Source organism: Gastrolobium bilobum, unplaced genomic scaffold, assembly GCF_033153095.1.
Source record: "Gastrolobium bilobum isolate Gb01-03AN ecotype WA unplaced genomic scaffold, APGP_CSIRO_Gbil_v1 utg1266, whole genome shotgun sequence".
Taxonomy (NCBI): Eukaryota; Viridiplantae; Streptophyta; class Magnoliopsida; order Fabales; family Fabaceae; genus Gastrolobium; species Gastrolobium bilobum.
Window position 1 is genome coordinate 480,079 of NW_026898770.1, and position 12,952 is coordinate 493,030.

Sequence of the window (12,952 nt, forward strand, 5' to 3'; positions counted from 1 at the left end):
GGAGACACATCCTCTGGCCTCCAAAGATTTTTCAAGAAGCTTGAAGCAGGATTTGAACCCCTGACTCAAGCAAAACCCTTGGAGCTCAGTTGCCATATGAGCTACCTTGGGAGTTAGTTTTTCACATTTTTAACGAGTCAGGATATAGTAAAGCAATAATGCTGCATGTTGCATCGTGTAAGGTTGCATACCATAGAGTCATTGGAATTGCTATAACTGCTCACTGATCTTGACAAAATAAAGATAGAAATATCATACGAAGTAAGAGAATTCATATCAGCAATTTTTATCATATTAGTAATCACACCAAAGGCTGTAGAGACAAACGAGCATCTGTTTTAGAAACTTGGTTATTTTAAACTTTAATTGCATAAGTATCTATACATTGCGCGAAGTTATCTCTCGATCAAGTTTTTCTAGATTCATACAAATAAAGGATCTTGGCTAATATTTTTGATATGCTATGCTCCTCTTCCAGGAATCAGGAAAACTGATCGCCTTGAATTGCTTGCCAATAAGAGCAGAGTGTTACCTGCCACTGTCACATAGCAAACTGAATGCATGAGAGAATACCAGACTACGATTTTGTTAATTTGTGTGGTCTGATTGAGGAAACTTGATCTTTCAGTCAGAAGTGTCAAATGCAAGTTTTTATGCCTTGGGAAAGAAAAATGGATTCAAAATCTCATGTTCAAATATCACTTCAGAAGGTCTCCCCAAGGTTAATAACAGATTACTGGTATCATTTTGTATCTCTCTTTATTTAATTATTATTATACGAATTGAAGTTTTGAGGGGGCAAATAAATGAAATTTATAATGCACAGAAACTTTTGATGGATAATGAAGCTAAATCTGGTGGACTTCTTGCACTGTTATGTTCATTTACCTCTTTTGTAAAATTAAAACCAACAAATACCGGGAAAATGAAATGAAAAAATTTAATGAGAATGAAGAAACCAGAAAACAACGCATATGTCTTCAAATTTGTACAGTTTAAAAGGAGGATGCTTTTTATAAGAGTGCATTTGTCTAGTTTGAGGTCAAAAGCACCACGATCTAGTCCAAGGCCATAAAATTATTAATCACTTCCTTGCTCATTCATTACTAGCTTCTGGAATACAAAGCAACAACACAGATAGTACAACACAATTGAGGAATTAAGATATAAAAAAGCAAATCTGATTTTCTTGAATTAGCAATTGCATTTTACTTTTTACTGTGCTCAAGTGGTGACCAGGCCAGATAACATATGGGAGTTTAGGAGGGAGATTATCGATGAATTAATTTGTATGCCTTATCAACATAATATATTAACAGCCGGGTCAAAAAGTCATGATACGATTGACAAAAGTGCATACCTAAATGGAAAATTTTCTTTTCTCATTTGCTGTACTTCATGGTTGCTTTATCAAAACCAATGGTTGGAAATTGTTTTGCGTACTCCTCAACATCATGGCGAAGCTTTGCAATCTCTGACTGGAAGTAAGAAGATGACTGAATTGTGGCCAAGAAGTCCTTCAATTTTGTTCCTGATTAATAAAAAAATCATCATCAACTACATATTTGCTTATTTAAGCACCCAACAACCCCATAGCAACTTATACCAGCGGTGTCCAGATAAAAGTAAAGACAAACACAGGAAGGAAGGATATTGAAGATTTATGAACCTTTGCTTTCCGCCTTGATCTTCACAGCCAAATTTACAGCTGCATCAAAAAACTCTGCTACCTTAACGAAATCCACTTCAACAAATCCCCTAGAAGTAAGAGCAGGAGTTCCTGAAATCAACTAGAGCTATCAAGATCAAGTATTGAATAATGACATCAAAATAAAAATAAAAGCAATGAAGAGCCTGTACCCATCCTGATGCCACCAGGAACCATGGCAGACACATCGCCTGGAACCGTGTTTTTATTTGCTGCAATATGAACTGATTCCAACACCTTCTCAACTCTGGAGCCATCAATACCCTGAACAAAGATTTTTGAAAATAAACATTAGTCTCACTTTAATATTATTGTTCAGATGAAAAATTTCAGCTTTCTTTTATGGATCTGACATGGTATACTATATTCCTTTTACAAGGTTATGAGTGTTTAAAATTTCTCTCACATTAAATCACCACAATAAATATTAACTTTATGACTAACACAAATAATTAGCATTGAATGTTATGATGCCGTAACATAGTAGAGTTTATGATGATTATATGAAATGTCAAAGTATTTGTGCATCACCTTGTTCTTCAAATTCACCAAAACTAGATGATTCTCAGTTCCACCAGAAACAAGCTCATAGCCCATTCCAATCAGAGCCTGCAACATATTTAATGTTAAAATACAAGGTGTTAATCTCTTTGGTTTGGGTAGGAGGCCAACCCCTATGTTGGTTTAAGATCCAATATCTGCGAGAAGAGACAGTTAAGTTCTCCTTTGAAATATGTACCTGTGCAAACTTTGAGCAATTACTGAGAACCTGCTCCTGATATGCTCTATATTCGGGAGTGGTAGCCTGAGTCCAACAAGGAAAAACAAAAGATACTATACTTAATGAATATGAATATGCAGCTCAAATCATAAGTCATAACTCATACCTTCTCTCAATATTAACTATTTAAGCACGCCCCCCACCCCAAAAAAAAAAAAACCAGAACTTTCAAGTATTTATAATTTGCTTTAAAGCTACAAACCTACACTCATTAGACTTTGTTGAGATATATAGTCCCACATTGATTGGATGGGCAACTAATATGGCCTTTATAAGGCCTTGGGCACTCCCACCCTTTGAGCTAGCTTTTGGGGTGGTGTATCCCAAGATTCTTTACAGACTTGAGACTTGTTCACCCCAACCTAAGACTTAAGCACAATCCAATTGGTATCACTCAAAAACAAAGCCACTCCCCAAATCAACCCCTCAGACAAATCTTCTTAATAGGCTATAATGAAGATAAAGCCTACTACATATCCATTTTATTGTCTGCTGCAGTTGAAATACAATATACAAACCTCAATATCAAGAAAAAAAAAATAGACAGTGGCACGGATCCCTTTCATCAGTCTCTCAAAAGTAAAACAACAGTAAAATAAAGATCACCTTTATCTTTTTTATTTTTGTACCTGCTTCAATGCAACAGCTAAACCAGTAATAGTGTGATTGTGAGGACCACCTTGCAGTCCAGGGAAGACAGCTTGATTGATTTTGTCCTCATAGTCATACAACACCTTCAAATAAGTAAGAATAATTAGTGTTGCATGTTTGGCTTACGCCAAAAATTTACAGGAGATTTTGTACAAATAAGCAAAACATGCTAAAATAATGAAAACAAGACTTGAGACAGAGTATAAAGTCAAATGTACACAAAAATGGCAAATGAATTTTGTTCAGGAATGCACCTCTTTTCCTTGTTTGTTAATTTCTTTTACCCCCTTCCTGAAGAAGATCATAGCTCCACGTGGGCCACGAAGTGACTTGTGAGTTGTAGTAGTCACTACATCTGCATAATCAAAAGGTGATGGGATAACACCAGCCGCAACCAATCCACTAATGTGTGCCATATCTGCCAACAACACAGCTTTCTGTTTATCACACACCTGTAACATGCTTTATGAGTTCAACCTTGGGTGTTCCAGATAACCATTCAAATTAAAAACCACCAATTCTAAGAACGACAATATATTTATATTTTTGTTATCATTCTGTGCCATTTATACATTACCTTACGTATGCGTGCATAATCATACAGACGTGCATAAGCACTAGCTCCAGCAACTATTAATTTTGGCCTAAAGAGTGTAGCCGTACTCTCCAACTGCATTTCAATTGTAATAGATTATTAGAGAAATAAGCTTTCTCAATTGAACTCAAAAAGGTTAAAAATGAGAGGACAAATCAAGTAAGTTTACGAAATTGTCTACCAGTTTGGATAATGATGCAATTGGAATCATTTAACTGTTTAAATATGGAGTAAAACAACTCCCATTGCCTTTCATAATGTGAGATTATAATATAAATCATTAAAAAGTCCCTCACCCACCAACTTAAGCTTTTGAGTTGAATTGGTTCTTTACATGGTATCAGAGCCTTGGTGTCACGGGTTCAATCCTCACCGCTACCATGTAATTAATGATTAATTAAGTTTGTGGAGTTTCTTAGCACAGGTAGGCTGGGCCTAATGCATCATCCACCTTTCAAACTCAATGAGATCTCATGTAAAGGGGTGTATTAGAGATATATAAAACCATTAATGTAGTCTCACCTAATAACTTAGGCCTTTGGGTTGAATTGGTGTTTTACATGGTATCATAGCCTCGGTGTTACGGTTCGATCCTCACCTCCCCCATTTAATTAATAATTAATCAAGTCTTGTGGAGTTTCTTAACACAGGTAGGTGAACCTATGCATTATCCACCCTTCAATCCCAGTGGACTCTCGTGTGAGAGGGCGTATTAGAGTATAATATAAACCATTAAAAAGACCCTCACCCACCAGGCTAAACTTTTGTGTTAAATTAGTTCTTTAGACATAAACAAGACAAAATATCAAAGGGGATTTATGGCAACAGAAATATCATCTTTAAGCATTATTCGTAACCTTGCTAAAAGCGTAGAAAGTGAATAGTGTACATTCTTTACAGAGTGGCGAATCTACAATCATCATTTCTCCGGCTACCAGATTAAATGATTATCTTCATTTCTAACCTTTAAGCTACAAGGAAGTTCATTAAATGATAACGACAAAGAGGAATGACATTACTGTCAATGTAAGTGAAAGAAACATCGTTTTAGTTGGTTCTAGTTAGCATTTGTCAGAACTTGATTTTGAGCACTTTAGACCATCGGGAAAAAAAAGTTATTGATAATTACATGTGATGTCGTTAAACCCTATAGCTGTTGAATTCTTCAATTTATATGCATGAGCATGTAACTGAACTCACCGCATGTATATCATGTGAATATCTTAATTCTAAGAGCCAGTCGTCAAGAGGAAACTTAGTATGATCAAGTTAAATGTGCCCAAGAAGCTAATCCATAAATGAGGATTATTGAAAAAAGGAGCATGACCATGATAAAAGAAACTGCAAAGATACCTGGTCATAGTCAATGAATCCAGTACTTTCATCCAATCTATATGGCATTGTTTCAAAATATATAGAGACTGCAGATATCTTTTTGGTGTCAGTCTGCACAGTGAAAGTAGTAATTATTAATTTTTTATCAGGATAATTAAACGGAAGAGAGTGTGAAATGAGAGGGGATAAAAAGAAAAAATAAAGAAATAAGGCATAAACTTGTCTAGAAAATGTAAACAGTCTTAATTGATTCTAATAAATTACGCTGTCAATAATTAAAACAATGTCCCGGTAATAGAAATATGAATACATAGTAAACAAGCTTAATTTTTCATAAACGACTACAATGTCATTTGTAGCTAATCTCAGAAGAAATTCTCATAAACATGTCAACAATGAGCAATAAGCCATAAATCTATTATAGATTTATTTATAACAGGAAATGAATGATGGAAGTTCATAATACCTGGTATCCATGAGAAAGATGGCCTCCATGAGGAAGATCAAGTGCCATGATTCTATCATGTGGTTTAAGCAACGCAGTATAAACGTGAAAATTTGCGGGAGAACCAGACAAAGGTTGCACATTCACTGCAAATTAAGGGTAACAACAACATATGAGCAAACTTAACATTTAATACTTTTTAAAAATCTATTGAATTTCAGAAAAGCTCATGGAAGATAATTTTAAATTTTAACAAGCAAAGTACATGGGAGACTTTAACCCTTAGTCTCTTAGCATGTCCATTGCTGATTCAGATTTCTGTGAAAAAGTAATATGACTCTAAAGCTGAAATGAAGCCCAAACAAAAGATATGTATTGTTGAGATATATAAAATCATTAATGTAACCTCACCCAAAAGCTTAAGTTTTTGGGTTGAATTGGTTCTTTACATGGTATCAAAGCCTCGGTGTACCGGGTTTGATCCTTACCGCCCCCCACTTTCTTTTTCTTTCTAGTGGAATTTCTTTCTTCGCACAGGTAGGTGGGTCTGTGCATTGTCCATCCTTCAAGTCCAGTGGGCTCTCGTGTGAGGGGGCGTGTTGAGATATATAAAATTATTAATGTAACCTCTCCCAACAGCTTAAACTTTTGGGTTGAATTGGTTATTTACATCTGCTAACGACAAAGCAACAACCAACTACCAACAAGCTGGAAAAAAAGTAAATCTAGCCAAAAATAACATGACATTTTTTTCTTACTGATAAGTTTGTCATGTGAGCTTACCTCCCCATTTAGCAGGATCCAACCGAAATGCTTCCAGAGCACGCTTCTGGCATAGTGTTTCTGCCATGTCAATAAACCTGAAATAAAAAAATATCCACAATCTTTTGAATTGGATCCAATTGGGTACTCCAAGAATAAAATCCAAGATGCTAATAGTCTAATACTATATCTAATTATCTATTGGCTTCCAGATCCATGAATTATCAATACAAGCACACACAGAAAGCGAAAGACTGACATACTCATTTCCCCCATAATATCTTGCACCGGGATATCCTTCACTGTACTTGTTTGTCATGACAGAACCAACAGCTTGCATCACAGAGACAGAAGTGAAATTTTCTGAGGGTATCAGTTCCAGCCCCTTAACCAAAAGAAAAACAACTTAAGTCTTCTGTAAGATGAAAAGCAAAATTTTTACAAAATTCTAAGGGGAACTGAGTTTCATATCATGCATCACCACCCCAACTATATCAAATATATATTTTAACACAAACTCAAACAGGTAGAGAATTATTTTGACACTGAAAAGTATACCTTCCATTGTCTGGCTTTCTCAAGCTCAATTATATCAGCAATCTCAGGATCAACAACCTCAAGTGGAGCATTCAATTGCTTTGGCCACTGCAAAGGCAATATTCTCAAACGAAAACATCATGAATAACTAATATATGTGAACGAGCTTCGCATCACAAGCATCAAATCCATAAGTTTCTTTCCTTCTTCTTTTTTTCTTTTTTCTTTTTTTTGCATGAAACGTGAAATATAAGTGATGATATTATTTATAATTAACTTACCGTAACACGAGATTTCTCTTTGTCGTAGACAGCTTCATCAGGCAAAGAGGACTACATTAACAAACAAAAAATGACAAGGAATCCTAGGTAAGCGGTTAAGGTACGAGGAAGCATAGAAGAAATTGAATGGAAATGGTGAATAAGGTTCGCAAATATATATAATTGGGATTTGATTTGTAAAGAAGAGAGTGGACCTTGTAGTAAACAGAGCCAGCATTGAAGAGAGGACGTAAAGGCTTGTCGATGGAAGATGAAAGCCTGCGAAGTGCCATTGCCATTGCCATCTTAGAGACAGACACAGAGTGTGTGTGTGTGTTGTGAGTTCCTTGAATTATAGTTTCGGTCGTTTTGTTAATTAAGGTTTGGTGGCTGTTGATGATTCACTCGTTGTTCCGCGGTTGAAGATAAAATTTTAATTTTAATCTATTTTTAGCATCACATTATATATAGTTAGATAATAGTCTAAAAAAGTATCATAAAGATAAGTTAATCCAAATTGTGTTGTGTGTATTAAACGTTATCTCTCCTAAAATGACATAATTTTATGTCATTTAAAATGACAAACACTTTTTCCTAAATGTTAACCATGAATGCAATTATTATTTTACAAAAATTTGAATTTGGATACTCTCATATAAAAAAATAATTATATAATCATGTTATTTGATCATAATTACTTATTTAAAAATTTTATATTTTTCTTTTCTTATCTTATCATTAATTGATCAGATAACATAACTATATAATCACTTTTCATGAGAGTATCCAAATCCTCTAAATTTTAAATTTTACCATTTGAGTATTAGTTTATGACAAGGCTTTGGGAAATGAGGTAATGCGCTTAAGTTAGATTTATTATTGAGTTTTTAATCATTTTGAATGAGAAACTGGTGAAAAACAATTGCTAGACGTCAAGACCAGGCATTTGAGTTTGTGCACACACATCATAGAAGTTCATTTCTGTGTGATAATATTGTCCCTGACTCTATCAAATAAATTAAAAATGATAATAATAATTGTGTTCGAAATTTAAGATGTGTATTGGCAACTAAAGCAGACCATGAAAGTCCTATCCGCAACCACCATTTCTTGGCCACAAAGTGGCCCTTTGCATTTTCAAGTTGATAGGGGTAATTCAGAATGCTTAAAAGTTGAAACAGATGTTGCCACCAAATGTTTGTACTGTTTCTCTTACGAGTGAGGACATTTTACCAACTTTTGTGTTATTTTGTGGGAGAGTATCAAGCATCAACAACGAGTCCAGCGTATGCGATCACATGCTCAAAGTATGCATATAAAATAGTGTTTATTCAATATATTACATACTTCCTTCCAATCCTCAAGTCTGCCCCAAATAAATAAAAAGAGTTGAATATTTGATTGTTGAAGATTACACATTCTTAAATAATTGAAATTCCTTTTTGTGTCAGTATTTTTCTCAATTATTTGATTTAATTAGTCATTCTACTTGAAAAAACTAAAATTAGAATGAAATCTTACTTGTACGTTGCCCAAAAATACACAGAACGGCTAAAAGAAAATAACATTTAGAATAGTCTTCCATTCAAAATCTTAGACCCTTAGTAAAGAGCAGCACCATTTAAGTTGGGGCTAAGCCCATGTGTAAATCTAAATTCAGAACATGGGCCTTTATCCATGAAAATAATAAAATGAATCCTAAGTTGGGCTACACCAGAGCCAGGCAAATCAATAAATAAGGAAGAAGAAAAAATTAATATTCGCTAGAAGGAGGGGTTGAACCTCCGACCTTGTGGTTAACAGCCACACGCTCTAACCAACTGAGCTATTCCAGCTTGGCTAAGAAGGAGCGAATTAAATTATAAATAGAACGACTAATTGAAAGCCGTGTTCAAGGCTTATTTTGATGTTTTTTATTTTATTTTATTAAAAGCTAATTTATGGAAAATTTTAATTGTTTACCCATTATCTTTTATATCTATAAAATTCATAAACTAATTTATCCATCCTAAATAACATGTTATAATTTGATCTTCGTGTAATTTATTGGATACAGTAAAAAAAACACACACACACTCTAATTTGATTCATCCAATTGAACTTAATTAAATTTTTCTTTCTTTTCTCTATCAGCTGTATCTGCCAAAAGCAATTCAAATAATTCATAAAATATTTTAGTTATAAAAATTAAAAACAGTTTCCTTTTTCTGGTATCAAAAGAGACATGTATAGTACGAGTATAAAGTTCATGACTCCAAAATCCAAATTACAAAGTTATTATGATTGGTCTAGTAATAAGAAATGTTGATAGTTTGCATGAGGTCATAAGTTCAAATCCCAGAATCATCATTGCATAAAATAAAATAAAAGTCCAAACTGCGAGTGTTTCACTTACAAAATAAAAATCACCAACCAGATTTTGCGCTCACCAAACTTAACTACACCTAATAAGTTGAAGATATAATAATTCTTATGAACCTTGGACGCATGTGCTAAGGAAAAGCCATTATATGTGCTGTGCTTCGGTCCCTCATGTACAACTCACATCATAGACACCTCTTGTACGTACAATATAGCTAGGCACACAAATTTTTCAAACGTATGGTAGCAAACATATTGTTCTGGACCATAAATTCAATTGGTTGAATTATTATCACTATTCATTTTACAGGGTAAACACACTTGATCATCATTTAAGGAGCAAGAACGCGGTGATCAAGCAATCCCCACGGACAGTAGTATAATTTTCACCAAACAGGAACCTAAATGACCACAGGAAACAAGCAGGGCCAAGGGAAAGGGATTTACCATTCGCTGGGTGCATGCATGTGGTGACACACTCTTTCTGCTCAACAGTCAACGTACATGTGCATTAGATTCTCGGGTCCAGATAGGTCTTATGCTTGTCTACGTTGGTCATGACAAAATATCCATACACAAATTCAAATTTAAAGTATCGAGGTCAATAATGCTCTCTTTTTTGTAATCACTAGTTCATAAGCCATTAGATAATTTGAATGAAATTATAAGTTTAAATCTATGCTACATTATTATAAAAAAAAATGCTAATTCAGTTAATAAATGTAATATTTTTAGTTTACATGTCGTATGTCTAAGAATTTAATTAAGTTCACATGTCAAAGAACATAGGCCAATCACTCAATCCTAGTTTATAAAGCCGTTGCTATATGCCCAACCGATGCAAGATAAACTATTGCTTGGATGAAAATTGCAGTATGAAAGGAATCCAACGAGAGTGGAAACAAGGCAAGCAAAGAGATGGCATCAAAACCAAGGAAGGGGCTGAATAATTTTATTTATTTAATTTATTTATTTATTATTATTATTTTTGCTAACGACACTGTTCTCTGCTTGACTGCTTCACCACTTTGTCAATCAGAGAAACACGACAGATTTCCAAGTCCCCACACACACAGACAGAGGTAGGTGTGGCTTGTGGAGCTGTGATTGTACCAAAATCACATGCCCTGTTATTATTATTTGTTGCTCTTCTTAAGCTTGCCATCGTTTTTTTTTTTTAACCCTCTATTTTGATGAATGGTTTGTTCGTAATGCGTTTCTTGAGTTTTATTGTTATATTTTTGGAAAAAAATGTTTGTCCTTTTGAATCACACAAATTACGTTATTTCACTCTTATAAAAAGGTGAGATCGACACTTTTTTTTGTCCACTCTCTCCTTATGATTTATCTCTTACTCTCAACAATTTTACTTCCTTTAAAACGATACACATTTTTTTTGCTGTTTTTTCAACTTCTTCTAATATGCTGATTTGGAAAGAAATAATTGTAAGGAGTTGCTCGGCCCGTATTGTCCTTTTCCTTTCCCTTTTCATTCTCATCGTCCCGGTCATTCAGAATTAATGGTCGATGAAAGTCCTTATCAATCCCATATTGTCTAACATTCAATAATGAAAAACATTGATTTACCCTTTGTCGGTAACATAGAGTTGTTTCCTGATTTGTATAATCCAATATCAGTTAACCCCCAAAACAATACAAATATATATTAAAAACTAAAACTAAAAATATGCATAATTACTTTAAAACAATTTAAATTGAAATTTAAAAGAAAAGAAAAAAGATGTCACTCTTTAAAGAAAAATAAAGTCATAGGCTGATAGCATGTTTAGTTTTCTATTTAATTTTTTTTTCTTCTTGAAACAATTCTATTTAGAATTCCAAAACCATGGTTTCGGCAAAAGCTACCCAAACTATGGTTTAGGTCCTTCCAAACGGCAAACAAAAGATACATGCAGAGAGAGAGATAGAACTCTTTTTGTTCAACAAATAATAATATTCATGATGATTTGCTATTAATAATTTAATTCATTGATTTGCGGATTTGCCTGTACCTTACACCTAATTTTTTTTGTCAATTATATCTTTTATTTTCTAGTCCATATTGTTAACTCCAACCAGCCTAATAGGACAAATTAAAATGAAAAATAATTAATGAACAAAATATACATTTAACAAAAGTTGACAAAAGAAGTTGAAAACACTGAATAATAATTTTACCCCTTTACAGTATGGTACTACATATGGTAACAAGGTACTTGGATCCCCATCCAACTCATTGATAAAGAAAATAATTGAGAAGATAAGAAGCATACCCACCTCAAAAAAGAAAAAGCTGGGTTGAACATCACATACTACATTCAAATGGAAAAAGATCTCACAATCACAGTGCAGCATTCCTCTTACATCTCAGGGTGCATGATGTCTCCGTCATGCTTTCCAGTCCACAACGAGTTTCAGTACTCTCGAATCAATTACTGCAACAGTCTTAGCAAGAGGGGCTGGTGGTGGAGGAACATCCTTAAAAGGTTCATCATGAGGGAGAGAAAGACTTTGCGTAGATCCAAACCTATATCATTTCACTATGATGCTGTTAGTTACTCTCAGAATTTTGATGAAGGTTGCCATCTTGAGGAACCTAGACGGCTTTCAAGAGTGTGTCAAGATGTTAGGTGGGATCATTTACATCACTGATTCTATATAATATATATGCTTGCCTTGTGAATTGTGATTCTATGTGCCTTTTTAGGTTAATTTGAATGTAAAGCAGACTTTGGCATTTGTTTTGATAGATTGTAACTTATAATATTTTTGCCATTTAATTCATTTAAGTATTTACCAAATGGTACAAATCTATATTCAAGTCTTTATATGGTATCTCATTCATATATATATATATATATGATTATACCAAAGATCTATTAATTAATTGAGAATTTGTTTATTAAACTGGATCTGCCAGGACTTCATCTATTCTTATTACTGTGCAATCTTTTGATTGCTGCCATTCTGCTTGTCTTATATGTTAAGTGTTGCTGCGCTCCACCACCGGTTGGATTCTCACTGCAAAACATGAAGCAGTTGGCTACCCAGGTCTCATCACACATGATGCTTCACTCTCTAGTCAGTGAAATAGAGCATGTCTAACTCATAAATATGAAACCCCCCTTCATATTTTCTGAGGTGAAAAAGAAAAGAAAGAGATGCTCTTCAAGTGAACTTTGTTAAGGATTATAATGATCAAAGAATAGAATGCAAATTCTTGGGCTGTACAAGTAACTTCCTTTCTTAGGAATCACCCTTGTATATATGATATGTATGTCTAATAATAGATTAATGACTTCTTGACTACTGAAATGACAAGAAATTGTGAAGATCTATAATGCATTTGCATATTTTCTGTGTGTGTTAACCTTACCTTAATTACATCTTTGAAGCCAGTTGGTTCCTTTCAGTATCTCTACAAAATTTGACTCTTTGAGACTAATCCGAAATGCGAGAGAGATGAGAGATGAAAATATATAATGCCTTTGCATAATTGTAATGAGCCTAGCATACT

The 12,952-nt window shown here is 34.1% G+C and overlaps 1 protein-coding gene and 1 non-coding gene across 2 annotated transcripts; both read right to left on the reverse strand.

The window, feature by feature from the left end:
- Positions 1-270: 270 nt before the first annotated feature.
- Positions 271-7,446, reverse strand: LOC133283951 (serine hydroxymethyltransferase, mitochondrial-like). Its single transcript, XM_061480885.1, has 16 exons — positions 7,290-7,446; positions 7,096-7,146; positions 6,836-6,922; positions 6,541-6,662; positions 6,299-6,375; positions 5,537-5,661; positions 5,089-5,181; positions 3,718-3,810; positions 3,395-3,592; positions 3,119-3,223; positions 2,448-2,513; positions 2,240-2,317; positions 1,861-1,972; positions 1,670-1,780; positions 1,361-1,531; positions 271-538 (listed from the first exon to the last, which is right to left on the reverse strand). Exons 1-15 carry the CDS (start codon positions 7,377-7,379, stop codon positions 1,383-1,385), a joined length of 1,557 nt encoding a protein of 518 aa, XP_061336869.1. The 5' UTR covers positions 7,380-7,446; the 3' UTR covers positions 271-538; positions 1,361-1,382.
- Positions 7,447-8,835: 1,389 nt separating this feature from the next.
- Positions 8,836-8,909, reverse strand: TRNAN-GUU (transfer RNA asparagine (anticodon GUU)). The gene has a single exon. It is a non-coding gene; the product is annotated as a tRNA-Asn (tRNA).
- Between the last annotated feature and the right edge of the window lie 4,043 nt (positions 8,910-12,952).

Coding starts and splice junctions, on each gene's coding strand:
- LOC133283951 (XM_061480885.1), bottom strand. CDS start 7,379: ATGGCAATGGCAATGGCACTTCGCAGGCTTTCATCTTCCATCGACAAG. Junction 7,147..7,289: donor CTGGCTCTGTTTACTACAAG/GTCCACTCTCTT, acceptor TTGTTAATGTAG/TCCTCTTTGCCTGATGAAGC. Junction 3,593..3,717: donor ATTATGCACGCATACGTAAG/GTAATGTATAAA, acceptor AGCATGTTACAG/GTGTGTGATAAACAGAAAGC.